General features: G+C 35.4%; 2 protein-coding genes across 2 annotated transcripts; both read left to right on the plus strand.

Moving 5' to 3' along the window:
* The first annotated feature begins 1,263 nt into the window (after positions 1-1,263).
* LOC144447494 (monocarboxylate transporter 13-like) lies at positions 1,264-11,625 on the plus strand. The gene is made up of 5 exons (XM_078137535.1): positions 1,264-1,545; positions 3,645-3,895; positions 4,926-5,069; positions 5,997-6,827; positions 7,588-11,625. The coding sequence occupies exons 2-5, from the start codon at positions 3,646-3,648 to the stop codon at positions 8,061-8,063; spliced, it is 1,701 nt and encodes a 566-aa protein (XP_077993661.1). The 5' UTR covers positions 1,264-1,545; position 3,645; the 3' UTR covers positions 8,064-11,625.
* A 4,524-nt stretch (positions 11,626-16,149) lies between these two features.
* LOC144447124 (polyubiquitin-B-like) lies at positions 16,150-17,055 on the plus strand. Its single transcript, XM_078137029.1, has one exon. It carries the CDS (start codon positions 16,150-16,152, stop codon positions 17,053-17,055), a length of 906 nt encoding a protein of 301 aa, XP_077993155.1.
* Positions 17,056-23,139: the final 6,084 nt, after the last annotated feature.

A 23,139-nucleotide genomic window follows, 5' to 3' on the forward strand; every position in this document is an offset into this window, starting at 1 on the left:
TGCACTTCCGGCGGCCGCAGTAAAGGAAGTAAAGGCGGGAAAATTTTAAAAGACGTGTGTAAAAATTGTAGAGACCTAAAATCATGTAGACAGACAGACAGACAGACAGACAGACAGATAGACATGTAGGTAGGTAGGTAGGTAGACTGATGGACAGACAGACAGACAGACAGACGGATGGATCATGGTCGGTCTACTTCCATGGTCGGACGAACAGAGTATAGTGCAGACTAGACATACATACATACATACATACATACATACATACATACATACATACATACATACATACATACATACATACATACATACATACATACATACATACATACATACATACATACATACATACATACATACATACATACACAGACAGACAGACAGACAGATATATTTTAAAGATCTTCGCCAAGATTAAAACTATGTTTATTTTTAACTATTGGTAGCATAGAAACGTTGATATAATATTTTGTTTTTATTAGCTATTGTATTTTTTTCAGCAAAGTAAACAAAACATCCAACTTAGCGCTTGAGCCCTGCTGTCAATTCTCAGTCGTTTGATAGATAAAATGCCCTCTGACAACTTAGTTTTACTTTGCTGCAAAAACTTTACAAGTAAAACGCGTGTTATTGATCCATGCCATTCGTTTTACTCGCAAGAAAAGTTTATTTGCCCTGTGCAATACTTTTGTAGTTCTTTACCACCCTAATACACATTTCCAGCAATATTTTCTACTTTTCAGTGCGAACTGGTGTCCGTTGCTAGTTTCACCGTTCTTTTTACTTGTTTACTTTTATCCTGTTTGTTTTTCTTTGTTTACAAAACAAGTATATTTTACACCGTTGCGATGTCATATATTGTAATACTGTTGTATTTTTTTTATTCGCTTTACTCATAAGAAGCTAGTTTCATACCAAAACCAATAAAAGACCGTCCATTTTGACGTGAAGTTTTTTTTTTTTATACAAGTGGTGGCCTATATGTAGTCTGAGGTACAGTATAGGTGGTGACATTGGTAGAAATGCTTGAGTAAGTCAAATAAAATGTGAATGCCATTGAACATTTACATTGTAATGATTCAATATGCTTTTCGATATATATCTTTATAAAAATTATTGTTACCGTGGGTTACAACGATGTACGGTACTTCTACTCAATATGCAAATTTATTATCTTACCGCGCATAGTTGAAAGTCTAGCATAGTAGCAATATGTTAATTAGCTACGTCAGCGCATGGGCGTAATCCCCGGAAAAGAAGCTGAGCTGAAGGGGAAAGCGCTAGCGAACTGTCTACACGTACATATATATTGACACATTGGTAACCTTCTTTGTGTAAACTAGCAATACTACGTCCGCAGACAGATGCAATAACGAATACAGAGCACCAGCTTGTGGCCAGGACACCCGAAGAGACGAAATTATTGCGCCTTTGTTTTGATCGCGATTGAAAGTGAGCGAGTCATTTAGTCAATGTTGAGGATGTTCACACTTGTATCGTGAATGGTAATCCGAGAAGTCATACACCCAGCTGACAACCCACCAGGTAAATATTTATAATATTATTGTGCGTTTATCTTAATCTTTCATATATAACAACCGTTCATTATGTTAGCGAACCGATCCGTAAAAGCAAACTCTCATAATACTTGGAATATACGTACATGCACGAAACTATTTTTATGAGGTAAAGCGCCATCACCAAATTGTTATTGCTTCGAACTATGACCTTGGAAATGGACAAATTAATATCGTTTATCGCGTAAAAGAAATATGTATTTATAAATATAGATTATATTTTTTCATTTAAATGAAAAAAAATCGTACTAATTCGCAATAATCACGTGTGTATTGCTTTTTGTGCTTATTCAGTCAGTCAGTCATCCCCACCAGTGATGATTCATCTATCATACATGTATAAGCTTCTATACATTTACTTGTAATTGCAGTTATTATGTTATTGATCGTTATCTTATCGTTTAAATTTGAACGAAGGTCGAGTCCCGAGGACATTCATTGTTGTTAATAATACGTCACACCGCCACTAACAAAACAGGAAAATGAAAAATATTAATGTATTCTCGGAACAAATATCATGGAAGTATCAGTCACTATCATCGACGTGATACTTCCATGATATACAAATACATTGCTACTGTGTGTATTGGTTCAGTCACTGTTTTGTATGCTCTGTTTTAGAATGTGTAGATTTAATAGATTTGGTGTTTGTGTACACCCCTTTATTATTCTTTACATGGTATATAGTGCTCTAAACAACATCAAATCTTTCAGTGTGTGATATTTGTAGATATCAATAAAACATTACACAACTAAATACTTAAAATCCACAGTCCCTCTAGGGACTGTGCTTAAATACATTTTAACCCCAATTGATTCCATTGAGGTGATATCATTATTAATCGTGATATAAACCACCATGACAAGACTATCGAACACTAGGCAGTGTGTCTACACTAATGAAAGACAATGTTCTGTTGAGTGTCGTGAGTCAAAATTTGTAGCATGCCATGCCTCAGAAATAATTTAAAGAGATACTGTAAAACATAATGTAAATAGACTGTTTTGGGTATGACTTCACTGTTTAGAGTATGACTTCACTGTTCAGGTATTTGTTTAACTTTAATGTATGTGTACCTACTAAAACAATAGTGACCTCATCGTGACCTGACACTGAGGTCAAGGTAATAATTTACTACTCAAAAACAGCCATATTTTAATCAGAGATAGTTATAATAAGTATTTATCCTAATATTCTTTAAACTTTAATCAACCTGTTGACGTAAATATTTTGCAATTACCGAAGGTTAAACTGCAGTTAGGCACCTTTGGTAAATTTGCAGAATGTTTTGTCAACCAAAATTAAACTATACATCTATATTACATCCATACTGAGTAGATTTCATTACAACTACAGAAATTTATACAAATAGATTTGGCAGCTGACTGAATAACTGTGCTTCATGTATGTTTACATGTGTTGACACCGTTGATATGTAGTATAGTGTAGATATTTACAAGTGCTATATATTGTGGTATGTGTACAGAGCTATGTTGAGTAGGAGACAAAAGACCTCTCAGACTCTCATTCCACATGTTCCACAACACTGCAATAAACTTTAAACACAAATTTTATGATTTCATGACCTTGCAAATTTCTGGTAGTAAATTTTGTAATATGATTTAAATAAACAAAATATGATATAGGGTTGTTTGTGGTCGAGTGGTAAAACCACTTGCCTCTTACCACTGTATTTACCACACTGTATAAAGTAAGAAGAGTGTTGTTCAGTTGGACTCTACTGTACAACGCAGGTTTTCCCTGGGTACTCCGGTTTCCTCGTGCACTAACACTGAACCAAAGGAGCCTATAAATGGGACTAGCTCCCGTTGGTTCTCTGAGAAATAAATACAATATGGCATATCTTTACTGTGTACCATGCATTGTATTGTAATTTGGTTTTTGACTCCAGTAATGTAACAGTAGAGCTCTGGTAGATTTTACTTTCATAACACCCATATCCAAAATAGTGATGATACCAAAAAAGGGGCATTTTATAATACCAATTATTATAAAAAGTATGGTGTTTTTTCTTCTAAATTTGGTATTTTGTATGTCTTGTGTAGGATGTCTGTAACAAAAAAAATAAAGCAGTCTTGGCGGGATTCCTCAGTCAACCCACCAAAGATGTGGAAATATGTGATAGTTCTGTGTAACTTTATTGTGACTACATTCTGCATTGGTTTGAACTATGGTCTATGGATAATGGTTGATGAACTGAGAGCCTATTTCAAAGATTATCGATATTACGCACCACGAGATGAAGTAGACACAAAATGGATGGTGTACATCAATGTGTTCATGGTGAATATCACTGGTAAGTAAACAAATTGATATCTTGTACTCTCTGGTATAAACCAGTAAGTAAGGAATAACAGTTACAATAATACAATTATGAGCATTATAAGTGTGGGGGTGGGGGTCGCGATGGGGATGTTGACTTTACAATAAAAATCACAAGACCTGCAACAACACAACATCTGGCTCCCCAAAAATCTTACAAACACTGCTACGTTTCAGCATCTGGTTCAACAAAAATCTTACCAACAGTGCTACATTTTATCCTCTTGCCCAACAAATCGTTGGTAGGATTTTTGTTGAACCACATGATAAAATATAGCACTGACGTGCACTTTGAAGTTAAAGGTCCATGCAGGCTCATGTTTCATGTATTTGATTTGAAAATTAGTAAAAAAAGTAGTTCATTAGTAGTAAAAGCGTGAATGTAAAGGTTTCAGGCATAACAATATATAATATGTTATCATGAGAACTGAATGTAATAGAACTAGAAGGTCTACACAGTCTATAAAGTATAAAATAGAACATACCAATATTGATACTTACAACTACTATAATATTATAATGTAAAGCAGGCTAACACTTCAAAGACAATTACAGAGACAATTTTTCTGCCTAGCAGTTATTTTATTTATCTGGAGCGATAAATGTCACAATGTGTGTATTTTATGTCCTAATGTGTTTTAGAATCTGTAAGTGGACTTTTGCGTGATTGTCGATTTGAAGTATGAGGGCCTGAATGGAAAAAAGCCAACCCTGCAATGCTCTGTGTTGTTTGTAACACTTATTGAGTTTTACCCTGAATAAAGATATTTTATAATAATATTTCCATACATATTGTATGTTATTTCTAATGTTTGAAAACTTGCCTTAAACTGAGGTGAGAAACCGACTAACAATTGCATAGATTTTCATACCAACATTTAGTACTATAACTGTGATTTGAATCCCCAAACATTTGATCTAGGAATTTGTTTAGATATTATCGCTATTATTGCCCATAACAAATTAAAACATTGAAACGTAACTATTGATTGTATTTTTATCAGGTCCCATAGCTGGTTTATTGGCCAACAGATATGGTCATCGTTTCATTGCCTTCTTAGGAGCTGCTTTATCAACATTTGGACTATTTATTTCTGGTTTTACAAAGAGTGTCGGATTCCTGTGTTTTAGTTACGGCATTGTAACAGGTATGTAAATTATCCACACCTACTGTTTCTTCTTATAATGAATGTCTTCATCACAGAAATCATGGTTTATTGAGGGAGACCCAACATGAAGTTGATTGGATATTACTGTACCACACTATGTGTACTGCTACACAAATAAGTTTATACCCACGTGATTCAGTACTGTTCAGGTTGTACCCATATATCAGTTCTGTAAATCTCTTTCATATTTCATACCCATTGAACTCTGCAATGAATTACACAGTATGTCCTTGTATTCATTAGTCAAGTTCTTAAAGACTGTATTCTGATTTTACACTACGCTATCTTCACACATTACCATCTAGTCAATCTCGTTACTCAAGGCGTTAAATGTGGTACAACTCCATGCTGGGCGAATCGCAAACTTGCGCATGTCAATAGTAATCCATGATCTCAAATTGACAGGCTGTTGTCATCACTTAGTAATATTCATTGATACAGCTGAACTGATATGATATAAAAATGTCCAACCGAACTCCATCTCCAGTCTAATTAAACTAAAATCAACATACAACGCAACAACGTCATCATGTTTATATGAACTGTAGGGGGCACAGAATTCTGTGCGAGAGTAACGAGATTGACTAGACGGTGATGTGTGAAAGATAATGTAGTGTAAAATCGGAATACAGTCTTCAAGAACTAGAGTATGTATTGTATATTAAAGACCCCCGTTGGAGTAGGATTAAAATTTTAGTGTGAAAAACAAAATTATGGTGTGACAAATTTACAACATATCTCTCATATATTTCTTTATTAAAATGTGTGGACTGCAAAAGTTACAAGTAACATAGTCCCTAACAATAAGTGAATCACTGATTCTTTAAATATGTGTATGTACAACAATATATGCAATAATCTGTTTGTTTGTCATTAACAATGTCTTCTTTTCTCTTTGATTGATAGGTGCCGGATTCGGACTCGTCCTAGTTCCATCTCTTGGTATGTTGCCTAGATACTTTCCAAAACGTTACACCATTGCAAACGCCATTGCCTTCATCGGAACCAGTATGAGTATTTTCTTTTTCCCTCCCTTATTCCGTTGTGTAGCAGAGAAGTATGGCCGTCGCTCAGTCTTCTTTATTTTAGCTTGCCTGAATGCACAGCTGATGGTCGTTGTCATGTTACTGCGTAACATTCATCGCAAGCCTCCAGCAGATTTAGAAAACATCCCTCCAACAAATAGCACCAATGAATCAACACAAAGAAACTTTCAAGAAAGAATGTCTCAGAAATTGAAGAATTTGGCAAGAGATTTAGACCTTAAATTGTTTAAGGAGAGTCCGCCATTTTGTATGTTGGTTGTTGCCATGTTCTTCATCGGAATAGGACACAACATAGTCATCCTCCATCTTGTATCACATGCCAAGTCCATGGGATTCACAGACAACCAATCAGAGTTCCTGATGCAGATGTGTGGTGTTGGCATGATTGCTGGACAAATCATCCATGGTCTCTTATCACTCGGTCTACACTTCAAAGCGAGGCTTACTATGTTTGGATTTTCTTTAGTCATCGTTGCCTTGGTTGCTTTGTTGAGTTCATTGCCTGATACGTTGGCTGGTCATGTAGCTCTGGCTGCGTTGATCGGATTCCTGAGTGGAGTTTATTTTCCGTTAATTATTATTGTTGTTAGACATTTTATTCTGCCACTTGATGCATGGAGAATTACAGCAGCATTTGGAATAGCCCTGCCATTGTTTGGTCTGGGTGCATTGATTGGTTTACCAGTAGGAGGTAAGATATTATATGCATAATTAATAGCCAATAAGAGATGAGATATTTTATGCATAATTAATAGCCAATGGGAAATCCAAACTGAGCATGCTCAGATGTGGAGGCCTGATTTGTAGTTACCATAGTTACTTCACCCTTTTTGGTTTCTGTAATTCTATGTAATTACATCATATATATAGGGTACAGTATCAGCTTTTAAAGGGTTAACCTTGGGTGATGAACTGGTATCGATTTGAACTGTAGGCAGATGTGATGTGAGGGGCCTTGCTAGACAACTACCATTACATTGACAATTATAGAAGCTGTGAGACAAATTTAATGCAAGTGTGGTACTTGACTTCAACCTAAGACAAGATAGATACTATATTCTTACTTATATGATAAGTGAAAGTGAATGAAACCAATGTATTTTATCTTATTTAGCAACCAATTTTTATCAAACAATGTGAACTCATGTGCTATCCTTCCGGCTGCCCTGTAAAACTGTAATTGCATGGACTTTAGGTGACATATGTTTCCAGCAGAATGGCTACACAGTATATTGTAACTTGACTTGAACTCGATTGAGCACAAAATCATTATCTATTGTGTATACAATGTGCCCTCTAAGCCAATTTGATGCACCACTGATGCACACAAATTCTAGTGACACACCAAAATTTGGTGTCCTCCTATCTCTTACTATGTGGTGACTCACAAGAAATCCCAGTATCTGTCTATTCTAATATATTGTTATCTCTTTTTTACCCTGACTGTATAGATACTCTGAACGAGAGCTTCAACAACCATAACAGTTCTTACTTCCTGGCTGGGGTAGCGTTGATGATTTCTGCCATAATGATGATATCGCTTCCAAAACTACGAGAACAGCAACGTAAAAAGCTGCATATCACAGAAATAGAAATGGACAATCAAGATGAAGTAGATTCTGCTGCAGCACCACCTGGTAATTATGGAGCTGTCAACCAATCAAATGCCATGGATGAGAACTACCAAGCTTTAGACAAATCAAGTGTCACGAATGATAATTACCAAGCTTTAAACCAATCAGATAACTCAACTATAAACCAATCAGGTGCGTCTGCTGCAGCCTCTCCTCAGCATACTGAAGGAAAGCCTACAGACAACGGGAAAGATAACACAGAGGAAACAAAAACAGACGAAGATAGCAATAAAGTCAATAAAGATGAAGTTGAAGGTGAGAAGGAGGAAGAAAACCAAGATACTAAAATGTAGTAAATGCCAGATATAATTAAAGAAATTATAGAAAAGGTATTTGTATTTTAGTATTGTTTTATGCTCAAGAAACTTACTGCAAGTATGTCCAAAATATAACTATAATATAGTGTGTTTGTTAGGGTTTTACAAAATCCCCACTCAGTTTACCAAGGTTTCTGACCAAAATTATGGTATAATGTATGGGAAAGTATGTCACTTTTACCAGATTTACCCCTTTTTCTGTTGCCATGTCTCCCAAATAAACCTTAGCAGAAATACTGTAGTGTAGTAGTACGATGGACATTTTATTGCTGTATTGCTGTTTGAAACTACAAATTGGCATTTAGAACATTGTGATGTACATTGTCTCTCTTTGGTTCTAAGAATCTGTGAGGTGGACAAATCTGATATTAGTAACACAGTAGAGTGTCTTGTTGAACCAAAGTTGTACTGCTCTACTGTGAATGGTTCTGTTCTGGTGTTCAAGGTAGGTAGGTAGGTAGGTAGGTAGGTAGGCAATAATAGTGTAGTCAACATTCCATAGTTGGTAACGTTTTGAAAAAAAAACCCACTGAGGTTTGAAACTTGTAGAAGATTTAAGCTGTTTTTGTACTTATTGACTGGTGTAGTTAGAGTAAAATTCCTTCCTATCCTCTGTTCAAAGTGACCATGTACAACCACAAGCAGTAGTCAAAATGGCCTCCATTTTATGCCTTTGTAGAACCACATTTTCACTAAAAGTGACTATAGATTTACACTTGTTTTAACTAGAGTCTCACTTTATAGAACCTCACTGTTTTCACCAACGTGCATGTGTTCAAACACACCTGTTTTAACTGAATGTGCAAAATGAGCAAAAATCAAAACTATATTGTTTATTTCCACTTTTAATAGTCTGAAAGGTCCAGCTGTTGGTCCGCTTTTGTAACCACTCGCTACCCAATGAGTGAGTGCATTATACAGGGCTCAAAGTTAACTTTTTTCTTTGGTAGTCCAAGTTGGCTACCAATTTCAGAAAGTGGTAGCCCAAGGATTGTGACCAGTAGTCCCATATTCCTGAACTGAAAACAGAGTTTCTCATTTGGAAATATGTGTGTTATTAAAATACTTTTTGTCTGTATATCTTCCATCCTTAAATCATTGCATAATCGGCGGTAGCCTGAGCAGGCTACCAGCTGCAAACTATGCCCCATGACAAGAATTGGTAGTCTGTGGACACATGACTACTGTTAATTTCGAGCCCTAATTATATCAACGGAAGCAACGCCTGGATCTTTCAGGCTACCATCACTTTTAACAGAATCGTCAGAATTCTCTTTCTAGACCAGGTCTAAATATTGTACACGTCTGAAATGAAATTATCATCATGAAGAAATACATGTAGCTGAGATCATTCATTATTCATAAACACTTTTATCAAAATTAATATTTTATAGAATAGAAATCCAACTCCAATGATAATGATAAAACAAGTAACAGTACCATGACACGTTTTGTCAGAAATAAATAATATGAAAAAAAGAAGAAAAAAAACAGCATGCATTTTAGAATTTTAGAAACCTTGTACTTACTATTTTAGAAAGAATACTCGAGCCTCTATATTGCCTTGTGTGAGAGCACTGTCACCATATTAAACCAATAACAGTAAAGAACATACATGTTTTGAGAAAAAAGGCGATGTAAATGAAATGTTGAACTCTGTTAACTGGATATAATACTCTTTAGTCATATATGGTCATAGCATTATGCAAGACAATCATATATTCTTGCTTATCCCATCAACTGTTTGATAGTGTGTGTAATGGATTGTAGATTGTTAGAGCGCCACCAACGACCAATATTTTACAGTCTGATTTGTTTGGCTGTCCACCTTGACATTAATATTTATTGCCATTCTAGCAAACCAAAGTATTTTCCACTTTCTTGAGGGACTGTGTTCTAATGAAGCTGTTAAGAGGTTTTCAGATGGTTTCAAGTTACGACAGTGATTTCTTGCCAAAGAAGCATTTTAATGCTACGATCTTACCCTTGCCATGATCTGACCAAGATTGGAGATAAAAATGAACAAAAACTTAAATTGTGACTTTGATTGCTGTCTGATAACAGCCTCATGTCAAAGTTTGAATGTACCAAGTAATTTATAAGTTTGAGGCTGTGTTTTTTGAGGCTTACCCGTTTATCAATATGATGAAGGAAATCCTAAATATTCTAGTATGAAGTTAACATTACCTGAATACCTACACATACAATAACCAAAGAAACATACCATATAGCATACACGGATATTTTACACCCAGCATTACTTCATTCCTTTAAATACTTTATTTTCATTTCATTTTTGTAATTACAATGCAGAGCAAATGCTATCATAAAATGTGACATTTGAAAACATAGCATAGCTGTTTTAAATTAACATAAAATCTACACTTCCTACTATTTTTGATAATTTTGCTTGTTTTATCTTTGCTACTGGTAAATATAACAGTAATCATAGGGAACTCCTCACAACACGTAACATCGCATATTAGTCTATGGTATATTTTGCCACACATTAGTCTGACAGTGTGTAAATATTTGTCATATATTTAATCTGTTAAAGACTTGTTACGTATTAGGCTATGTAAAATTTTGCCACATTTTAGTCCGTGAAATATTTTGCCACATGTATCTGTGAAAGCTTTTGCCACATGATAAGATGTGAAAGATTTTGTCACATGGTAGTAATATGCTGTGTAACATTTATTACCAGATAGGTTTTGCTGCACATTAGTCTGTGAAAGATTTTTTGCCACATGTTAGCCCGTGAAATGTTATGCCACATATTAGTCTGTGAAACATTTTGCCACAGTCTGTGAAACATTTTGCCACATAATAGGCTGTGTAACATTTTGCCACATATTAGTCTGTGAAACATTTTGCCACATATTAGTCTATATAACATTTTGTCGTATATTAGTTTTGTGTAACATGTTGCCATGTATTAGTGTGTGGAATAGTTTGCCACATACTAGTAATAGACCTTGTAGCTTTTTTTCACAAATAGATTATGATTTTTTGCTGCATATTAGTCTGAAATGATTTGCCATATATTAGTCTATCAAATATTTTGCCACATATTAGTCTATGTAACATTTTGCCACATACTAGTAGTCTGTGTAACATTTGCCACATAACATTTTGCCACATAGTCTATGTAACATTTTGCCACATAGTCTGTAACATTTTGTGAGATATTAGTCTGTGAAACATTTTTCCACATGTTAGCCTTTGTCAATTTAGTCTCCCACATTGTTACATATTATCACATGTAAAAAAAATTGCTGTACATTATTCTGTGTAACATTTTGCTACATATCAGAGTGAGCAATGTTTACATTTGATCACATACTAGTCTTTACCACTTCACTAGCCTATGTAACATTTTGCCTTGTGTTAATCAGTGCCTATGTAACACTGCATGCATACAAGTAAAACTTATAATTTTCCAAACCAAAGATGTAAGTTTTTCTGATTTATATTTTATTTGTCCGTCATTGTATACAGAACTGTTTTTCTCTTGTTTTGTAATATTTATTATATTTTGACAGTTTTATGGAAATAAATGTACAAAAACAATGTAATCTATCTGTTTATATCATGTGTCATTGTGACTTTATATATGCTAACTGCACCCCAACTATGAGGGCGCTATTTAGACATCGCTTACACCAAGGGCTGTTATGCAGCAACTATTTCCCGAGACTGAAAGCTGAGGGTGACTTAACAGCATGAGGGTTATATGATGTCTACTAGTGCCCAAATAAGGCCATGTAATAAGTGTTTTATAACACATCATATTCTTAAGCACATATTCTCTGCAGACAAAGCAAATCACCAAAAAGACTTGTGCTACATGAATATGACTAATGTACACTCTATGCTAATTGAGGTCACTATGGGTCACTAGTTCATACCATGTGACACGATCTAAGCCAATCAAATATCATGTTTTAATACAACTTAATCATGTATGTCCTTTGTTTTTGTCCGAAATAATATGCTATATGTTTATATATGGAAAGCCACAGCTGACTTAAGTGTGCAATTACTATTATTGTATGTGCAAATACTATGTTATTATGGGCTTTCCATATTTATATATATACTATCTATACAATATAGAAACATAGTATATTATTTCAATAGTAAACAGGCCCATGTACATATAATCTACATGTATGTAGATACTTATCCATGAGTTTAAAATGATGTTTCATTTACCATACCCACCCATATCATATGTTCTTTCTTTCTTTCTTTCTTTCTTCTTTCTTCTTTCTTTCTTTCTTTGATTGATTGATTGTTTGTAACGCAGTTCCTTGGCTCGCTGTGCCAGGACATGAAAGCGATGGGTTTATTTTACTCAACAGTCCAAAGACAAAGCGAGGAATCCACTACATGTATGTGTGAGGTAGGTGATAACATGCATAGTTGAATGAATGAATGAATGAATGAATGAATAAACGTGTCATGTCATGCAAATAATAGGGTTAGTATTATGGGTTATATTTTTGTATCCACAAATTTATCTACGTCTGTCGGTGATCGACTATGAGATATTTATTTTAATTACTTGTGTGGAAATATAGTCTTAATAAATGTAATGTTTTGCACGAATTCAAATTTCTGTTCTGTAAATTTCTGTTTATGTAAATATGTAAAGCGCACAAACTAATGTGTAGTTAAGATTATGAAAAAAATATAAATAAATAAATTGTGTGTGTGTATAGTCTTGAACCAAAATATAGGGATATCGTCACCGGCACGGTGACGTCACCTACGCGTCATTGTGACGTCACCTACAGGTGGAACAATCATATTTTTAATAACTTACGAATCATATGAATGGTTAATTTATACAAGAAATATATATATAATTTATATCAAGGACAAATAGACCGTACAAAGCTATCCGGGTGTTGAACGGGATGGGATGTACGACCGTGCTGCATAAATGCCACGTCCACCGTGCCACAAAATGATCAGTTTTGTGATATTGAATGTCAAAACAAAAAAGAACCAACAATACATGTACACTCTTAGAGCAGGTTCAGATTTCCAGTCTATGATTAGAACTGTTGTCAATGTAATGATGGAAAAGGTTATCTAGCTATGGAAAGGAAAAGAATCAATTGCAAGCAGAACAAAGTAACGCAGTGAACTTGAGGTACGTACACTAAAACCCGATGGAGTTTCTCTCTGGAATGCGATACTCAATATGAGACGTTCTTCAAAATTATCTAATATAATGGTATTACACCTAGATGGAGAGCATAATTCCTTGTGTGAATTATTAAAGAATCCATTGACAACTAGTTTGAGTTTCGATATTCTTGCTGTATCTCTGAGCAACATGAAGAACTTTGCAATGAGCGTGTAGATAATATTCCTCTGGAAATATATTCAGAAATGTCACTACATTAAAATACCAAATTAAATGCCGTAAAAATTACACCTTATACTGCTTAAAGTATTGCTCCTGGCCCAGGTGGTGGTGTTGTTAAATTCTTGAAGTGCACGTGTTTATACTGTTACTGTAAATGCAGATGTGATAAATGAAACACTTTTCCAGGGGCTTCCGTAGTTACGACAGGGTTCGGTACTCTAATGTACACAAAACACAGACATAGCCTATTTTCCCCATCTACAACCTTACATGCAACATTTGGCATTTATCATGACAATGACATTCAAATTCAAGTTGGTCATTGATGACCGTGAGAGTACACTGTATCAGTGCTGCATTTGTGTTTTCAAGGGACGTATGTATATTGTCATTATGGATTTGCCCCAGACATCCAAAAAGCGACAAATTGTAGCAGTTTGCACAAAAATAGATTGATAATGCTAACTTTTACTTTTAAGACAGTTAAAAAGTATACCATAGGTCACAAACAACCATACCCTCCAAAGATTGAACCCTGGACGAAGCAGGTCGGGGCATCGTGACGTCATTTGCATGCACATGGGAACATGAGTGTATGTATGTATAAAGGTTAAACAACTATATAACCTGACCTGGCAATGTTACCACTTAAATAAATTACATTGTTTATACCCCAATATCAGCATACCATTTGTATACGTAGACCTACACTTCCCTTAAAACAGTCATAAAACGTGTGCTGAACTTTGTGATACTAACTTCAAATACACAGTATTCTTTGCTACTACTAAAAAAAAAGCTCTGGTTGTAACGTGGCTACCGTAAAATGAATAAATCGCACCAGCAGCATTACCTGGCTGTTAACTATGCTATCTGTGAACTTTGCCTATATGTTTGGTCTCTCATTGAAACATCGTCGATCCAATAAGCCTTCCACGTTTGAACATCGACAATTTGTACTTAATTTGTAGAGGTGGCCAATAAAACTCAAATCTGGTTTGATTTACGAATACATTTATATTGGCATATCAGAAAGGACTGAGATATCCTTAAAGCCACAGTAGTTGAAATTTTTGACATTTTTTTAGTATTTACGTTCCTTAAGATTCTTGCTTCATGCTGTTCTGCTTGCTATATAGCTTGACAACCAGTTCCGCCTACAAATCAAATATTTTGGTCCAAGACTACGGTGTATTTCAGTTTATCATCTGTGTTATTTTGTTGTGGTCGGACTCTGCAGTCCTTACTTACCTAGCTACAACTTACAGGTCGAGACTGTCAATGATATTTATATGGTACTGACCAAGAGATCAAACTTTTAGATGAGGGAACATCTCTGGGTCTCATCCATCATACTAAAGGTAATCTTTGTGACTTATTGACAAATAAAATAATAGTGTTTGTAGACCAATTGAACACTTGTCTGCAAAGTATTAGTTGAGTTTTCACTATAATGTACGAATATTTTGTCGTTACAGCTACTGGTTGTATGGAGCTTTATATTGGTTCGAATGACGAGGGGCAATACAGTAGTCTGGATGCTAACGCACAGGCAATTGTTTCCCGAGATATGTTTCAGAACACAATAATATATCGATAATATTGAAATACTTTGCAAATAATATATGAAAGGGGTAAAAAATAACACGGGTTTCTAGGATCTCGTAAGTCCACACACCGCGAAATATAAACTTCGCATCGGTATGCATTGGTACTGGGATTAGAAATAACTTAAGCATGTTTGCCTTATTTGTTCTCTATCAATGTACGAATCATGTACTAGTTCATGTTCATGTTTGGGTTCAGAGCACGATGACCTATATTCACCATATACAAGAAAATGAGCTCAGATCACGATAACCTTATTGAATTCGATATATATATATATAGGTAGTTGATTTACAAATACACACACGACAGAGTACCCCGGACAGAGTATACCACCAAATCCAATTTACAAATAATAAGTTCAGCACTCCAGATTAGCAAATTATTGCTTAACATCACCAAATCATTAACCACGTCGTCAAAATTGCCAAATATTACACAAATATATTTTCAACCTTTTAAAAAGGTACATTTACACTGTTGCAATTGAAACGTGTAACGTGTATATAGAATAACTGGACTGGAAATCTAAAAAATAAATAACCAAGTTATGGTTGAATTTTAAAAAGAAACCCTTTCATCACGTGGGCAAAGTTGGTTGTTTGTCACATTAGTGGGTTCATGTAATCATTAACAACCTGACTGAGACAATTTGTTTACTTTGTGGTTTTTTTGCTCGCGTGAGATCATTGTCTATTTTGATAACGGTCTGTCTGCACTATTTTTGATAACTGGTGTGTTTTCGTTGGATGTGCCATTAAGGTGAAGTGTATTTAATACGTGTATTGTGGCAGCCTGAATTGGTACACCACAGATTGTAACCATGCAGATGTAGGTATTCCAGTGGACGTCAACCCCGAAATATTTATTTATAGACCTATATGACTAATGACATCTGTTTCTATTCTTTTCTTAGCGCATCCTCTGTCACCCTTTTCGTTACAGGTTGTAGTCTGCAGGTGGACGGTAATAGTTGACACCTGCTGAATAGAACCACGTTGACGCAGCACGGCCAAGCAGGGTGCTCGGTCTTCGTGTTCAAACCGCAGCGTGGAACGGTAGCTGCCAAAAATGGAACACAGCAAGGAAATATCGCCTCCACCATGGAAATTTCGACAGGAAAGTTATGGTTTTATCGTTCCCCCAAAGCACCTTATCCAGAAAGTTGATGAGTTGGTTGACGATACAGAAGTAGACGAGTCGTCACAACCCAAACATGTGGTAATTCCTGTTACAATAAGAACGCAATATGGCGAGCAATTTACATTGAAAGTCCACGAATGTGACTATGTCTACATAGTGAAATCACTGATCGAAGGGCATACCGAAATTGACACAAACCACCAACGAATGACCTACCGAGGACAACTCTTGGAAGACGAGAAAATGTTATTCGAGTATGGAATAGAAAAGGAAGCCGTCCTCAATATTTATCGTAGTCTAGACGGAATGATGTCAATGACGATAATCATACGCAGTCTCCGAGAAGAAGATACCACGGTTCACCTCGAGCCGCTCAGCACCATACTTGAAGCTAAACAAGTATTTGAAAAGATGGTGAATATTCCGGCAGACTTGACCGAATTTGTGTACATGGGTCAAATTCTGAATGATAGTCTGACCTTGTACGACTATGAAATAATGTCATCCAGTGTTATCTACGTCGTGTATCGCCACTACCCCATCATTGTGAAGACACTGCGCCGAAGAAGTTACCAAATTAGCGTCAACCCAACGACCACGGTATGGGAAATTAAAGCAAAGATCTACGAAAACGAAGGAATCGCTGTAAATGATCAGCATTTGGTGTTTGGTGGTAGAGAAATGTTTGACGACTATGATCTTCATTTCTACAGTGCAACAAAACCGTATTCCACCATGCTGCTTGTTACAGGTGATGTCGACATCGTCAGGAAAGAAAACGGAAAGTTTTCCATATTGCAACAGTCCAAGAGAAGATATTGCGTTCTTCAGTAAAGACAGAAATAAACTTAATTTGTCTTGCGAGTAGGGTATCGAACTTTTACCGGACAAATTATCAGTTATGTTATCGAAGAACCCGGGATACTCTCTAGTAATTTTCGGTCAGCGCGAGTTACGAGAAAGGTACTCCAATGGAAGGTTACAATTGATATATAGACATTGCGAGGAAAGAGAACAACAAGTTTTCCATGCAGCAACATTCCAAGATAAAGGCTTTTTTGTCCTTCAGTAAGGACAAAATAAGACTAAATGAAACTTAATATGTCCTGAACATTAACCGAACTGTAACCAAACAGATTAAAATGAGCTTTTCTCGATAAAAAGATAAAAATATCGAAACAAACGATGCAACTTGTGACCTGGCTACAAAAACCCAGCTTGGTGCAGAAACATCAATTTAAACTTCACACAAAGAACAGTTTTCACAACTTGTAAATAGTAGATATTCAATATGGTGTCACAAAAAATGGGTAAGTCCTCTTTTAGGTCCTAACCCGTTGCTCCTCACCTTGCCTGCCAAAAGAACATGTATATTTATAACGCAACCTCACTAAGCCAACCCCAAGAGTTTTGTATATTTGTTTGGCTTATTCCATTCTGATGTTTTACGGTTTACTAAAAAGAGGGTGTCCTCAAGGAAGTCTTACCATAAAACGTAACAGAGTATAGCTATCTAAGAACATTGCAATTCTATTTTTTACACATTTACATACACCACAGATTTTGTACTTCTTTGTTATTATGCAAAGTATTTTGTAGTAGTTTTGTAGTTTTATACTGGAGTTCGAATCAAACTTCTTGAAAGAGCACACTGTATATATGTGTGAAAATAGTCAAAGATTCAAGACGTTGTGTTTGTGTACATTACTCTATACATGTAGTTCTATATTTCAACGTATTTCTTTCCTAAATAACAATATCTGTGTAGATATAAATAGCATGTTAATATTACGTATACATACATACATACATACATACATACATACATACATACATACATACATACATACATACATACATACATTACATACATTACATACATGCATGCATGCATGCATGCATGCATGCATACATACATACATACATACATACATACATACATACATACATACATACATACATACATACATACATACATACATACATACATACATACACATACATTACATACATGCATGCATGCATGCATACATACATACATACATACATACATACATACATACATACATACATACATACATACATACATACACATACATTACATACATACATGCATACATACATACATGCATGCATACATACATGCATACATACATACATACATACACACACACACACACACATACATACATACATACATACATACATACAGACAGACAGACAGACAGACAGACAGATAGACAGACAGACAGACATATTTATTTGTTAATAGTATTTTTTCTGAATTGATCATCAAGTTCAGTATTTTTTTCATTCGAAACTGCCAGATATATGTGAAATTTACATGATAATACTTTATACTTATTTACAAGACTAAGTTTTGATATTATTAGAGTTTATTATAAAATGTACCTAATATGTACAATATATCTATATTGTTTATGAAATCTCTATGCCCGGACATTGCCATCGCCTGGAGATAGAGGGCGAGCTTGATTCTGCAGTTTCGAAGTCTTGAGCAAAGAATCATAGTGTAATGTACAAAAAATATCATAAGTAAATGTGTTCTAATACCTAGCTATTATATTACATTCTATTTTCGTTGTTCGTTGAGTATGTTTCACTGATAATAAAATGAATAATTTGAATCTAACACACACATTGTCTGGACAAAACTTTTATTTCTGTAGTTTGGTGACACTGTATAGAGAAAAAAATTTGCAATGGATAATTTGTCTTTGTCTCTGGGTTCTATCCAGAAAGTTGAAACTAAACCAAAAGGTTACCCCCCCCCCCACCACCACCACCAAAACAATGGCTACCATTGTCAGGTGTCTTGGTATGTATATAAATAAACATGATATCAAAACAATGTCATTTGAACACCACATGGAATTCGAAGCCGAGGCTCCTCCCACTAGCATATGATTGACATCTGTTTATTCGGCAGAAGTCCGATACTTGTAGCAAACCGTTATACAGCCCATTTCATGATAGTGTTCACTGCCTCTGTTTGATACAAACCATGCAGAACTGCACATGCTACACTAGTCTTCACATAGAACAATAGTTTTTTTGCAACATTTTGTCTAAAATGAAATGCAAGTATGCGCCACCATGCAGACATCAAACAGCAGACATCAAAACATTGGCGTCCAAGTGTCTGCCTCTAGCTGCAATACGTTAAAAAATATTTAAATATATAATGTAGCAAGAAATTGCGATCTTACTATCACAAAGTGTAGAATTTCCATTTCTTATTAGTTTCTGCATAGTTGCATCATACAGCGCCAATGAACACTAACAGGAAATGGGCTGTATCTGTGACTCATTGCATGCCCTTCAACAGTAAAAATTAAAAAGCGAACTTTTTACAAGGTCATATCCAGATAAAATTGAAATATACAGATATGGCCAATGTCAGATTGGGATTAAAATTTTGGTATGAAAAAAAACGTATCTCGAAAATATGGAAACAAATTCGAAAAATGGCTACAGTTTATCAGGGCTTTAATTCAGTAATATCCATTTTCGTCTCATCCGCAATGTTCAACCATGACATCAATTCCAGTTAATAGGACCGTTTAAACACACTGTCGATGAAAGTGTCCACAAACTTGTTGACCATCAGTGAAACTGCCCTCAATCTTGTTAATTGTCACAAATGAAACTATCAGCAATGTTGTTAACTATCACATATGACTCTGTCCATATCCACACAGACGTTTGCCCCAAAGGTCACGATCATGTTAATTATATTAAACAGGCACAAACCGTACTAAAACTTATCAGTTATCTTATGGGGTATAATATCTCTCATGTGGGATTAACATTTCTACAGGTGTTTATTAGTCTTTTTCAAAGATTTATTGCATCCACCTTCGAATGATCTATATAGATACTGCAATAGTTGATGTAATATATACATATGCATATGACTGACAACTTCAACAATAACTTGGTATACGACCCAGTTGCAAGGCTCTTTACTTCGTGTACTTTCTGAAATCGTTTGCCTGTAGTTACTGCCCTCTTCGGTGGAAATGTAAATCTATTGGTATCTTATCTTATCTCAGTCCTCAATTTTATCAATGCTAATCCGGTTTCTATATAAGACACGCCAATTTTGAAATATGTTTTATTCTTATTCTACTTGTATACATACATACATACATACATACATACATACATACATACATACATACATACATACATACATACATACATACATACATACATACATACATACATACATACATACATACATACATACATACATACATACATACATACATACATACATACATACATACATACATACATACATACATACATACATACATACATACATACATACACACACACACACACACACACACACACACACACACACACACATACATACATACATACATACATACATACATACACATGCATACATACCAAGTTTTAGTTCCGTCAATATTTTGCAATATATTCATTATGATGGCGATAGACTACTAGGTGATTCAACCATAGACAGTGGAGAAGCCACTGTTTATGATTCAACAGGTGGTATTTACCATATGACTCGCTCGGGCCTTCGGTCCTCGATATCAGTATACGATTATAGTAGTATTGCGCCGGATCGGAGCGCCGCAACGAGTTAAGTTTAGATAAAACGTAGGGAAAAAAGGCGCGAGCGACTGTCGACAGTCTATGTATAGTGTTGGGACGACTACGATTGGCAGTGAACTATTAAGAGTCAACCAACATACGGCGTTTATCCCCCGCTCTGTTTATACCCCTTTGATTCCTGAAACAGTTCAGAGATTTTTTTCTAGTCTAAATCCGTGGTAATCAACGACACCACATAAATTTGACACAGATCGGGCTGATTTTGTGCGATATTGTTTCCATTGCGACAAACTTAATTTCTGGCCATCACGCTTAAAAGTTTTGTAGGTGCCTTTTGTCGTTCATCATTACGTCCTCTTCAGTGTTGTTGTACACAAACTCCTTATCATGCTTTTCAGAATCTTATAAGCCTATATCATGTCACCCGTACCTACCTCTAATGCACTTAGTTTCCAATGTTGTAAGTCCAAGCACATATCTAAGGCCTTTCTGTATACGTTTTCTCTTGACATTCTATAATTAATTTAATAACACGATGTTGAACCTTCTCAAGGAAAGCAACGCCTTTCTTCAACCATAGAACGCAGGCTTTTTTCTCTTTTCTTTTTCTTTTTTTTTTTTTTGGGGGGGGGGGTCATCCAAAAATTAATATTGCTGTTGGCAACAGAATCGTCGGGAACCACAGGTTTTATTGACATTGCATTGCCATTTCAAGACACAAGTCAACATAAATGCGATACCAGGTGAGATTGAAGTATTTATTTAACCACTGTTAAAAATTGCGTCTCAAGCTGACCAGGTCATCTCACCCTGTTGTTCCTGATCTTCCTCCAAGTCACGCCATTTATCTAAAATATTAGTATTGTTCTATTCTTCTTCTATGATTTGTTTTAATTTTCTCTTCTGAAAATTCCAAAAATGTTTAATAGGCCAAAAGGAAGTCTTGCCACAACAGATTTGTTCAAGGTTGTCGATATCATCAAGATCTCGTCGGGCGATGTACCGTGATGTACATAATCACCATGCATCGAAAATTAAAAGCACTGCTCTCGATCTCTCGATCTCACACGTGTGAACAGTGCGAAGTCGTGCATACTAGTAGACACTGCCAGATAACTATTCAAGTGTTTTGGTCAATAGCAGGTATAGATGGATACACCGTGTGTAACCGTCTTGATACGATACAGTAACAAAATGTTTACCGTTATTATCACAGACACCTCTCTTATCCGAAACAGTCACCGGTAACGGTATTTTTTGAATATCGTAAATAAATATGATAACTTCATTATTCTGTATTATGATCATCCTAGACTAGAATATCGCCATCCCTGGAATGGAATATTAGTTCACAAGTGACTGTGGGCGTAGCCTACCTGTAGGGACTTGTAGACTCAAAGGACTAGCGCTACTACGCTATTTATTTCATATCCTAACTGCGCTGCGCTGTCCCTTCTCGAATTTGCAAAATATATGAATTTGCAGGATCAGTGCTTGACGTGAACAATTACAGGCCTATCTCAATTCTGTCTTTTCTCAGCACAATTATTGAATTTTTGTAATAGATCAACACCACCAAAGTCTTATAGGAAACGATTATAAAGAAAAATGTAGCACAGATATTAAAACAGCCTTTGAATTTTAATATGCACTTTTCATTTCAGAAGAGATAAAATTAAGCAATTTTTTCCATCCATGTCATTTCGAATGAAACATACAAAATTCATTTTAATAATTTTTTTAAATAAAAAATATTCCAAGGAAACGGATGTACTGGATTGAATACTTAATATGCGAGCATCCGCAAATAGTCCTTTCCCGTTCGTATTCTACTCAATTGAGTTTTGATCGCCAAGAGATGCTAATCTTACAGATAAGTTGTACGTTGTTGTGATCTGTTACGGTCAAACCTTGGAGGTAGAATGACTTGTTACCTTCAAGAGTACTAGCTTAGTAAACTATAAACATGTATGAATGAACGTGAATGTGATATTAAGACAGGTCTGGTCAACCTGGATCCTGTTTTTCTCACTTTTCGACTGCTAAAAAAGGAGAAAACATTCCCCGGATAACAAAAACTCGGAAATGTACAATGACACAAGCAACTAATCTTACGCAATTCTAATATTTCTTGTGAAATTATATAATAGGATATATATGCTATATAGGGACTGTAAAATTGTTCAACAAACTCGTGTGATACCTGCGACTACACGACGCTGTGAGTGTAACTTCTGGCAGCACTCTTGAGATTATCTGTGTTGATAAAATATATATTGGCAATGGTATTAATATTAGGTT

The sequence above is a fragment of the Glandiceps talaboti genome, chromosome 16 (assembly GCF_964340395.1).
Source record: "Glandiceps talaboti chromosome 16, keGlaTala1.1, whole genome shotgun sequence".
Lineage (NCBI taxonomy): Eukaryota > Metazoa > Hemichordata > Enteropneusta > Spengelidae > Glandiceps > Glandiceps talaboti.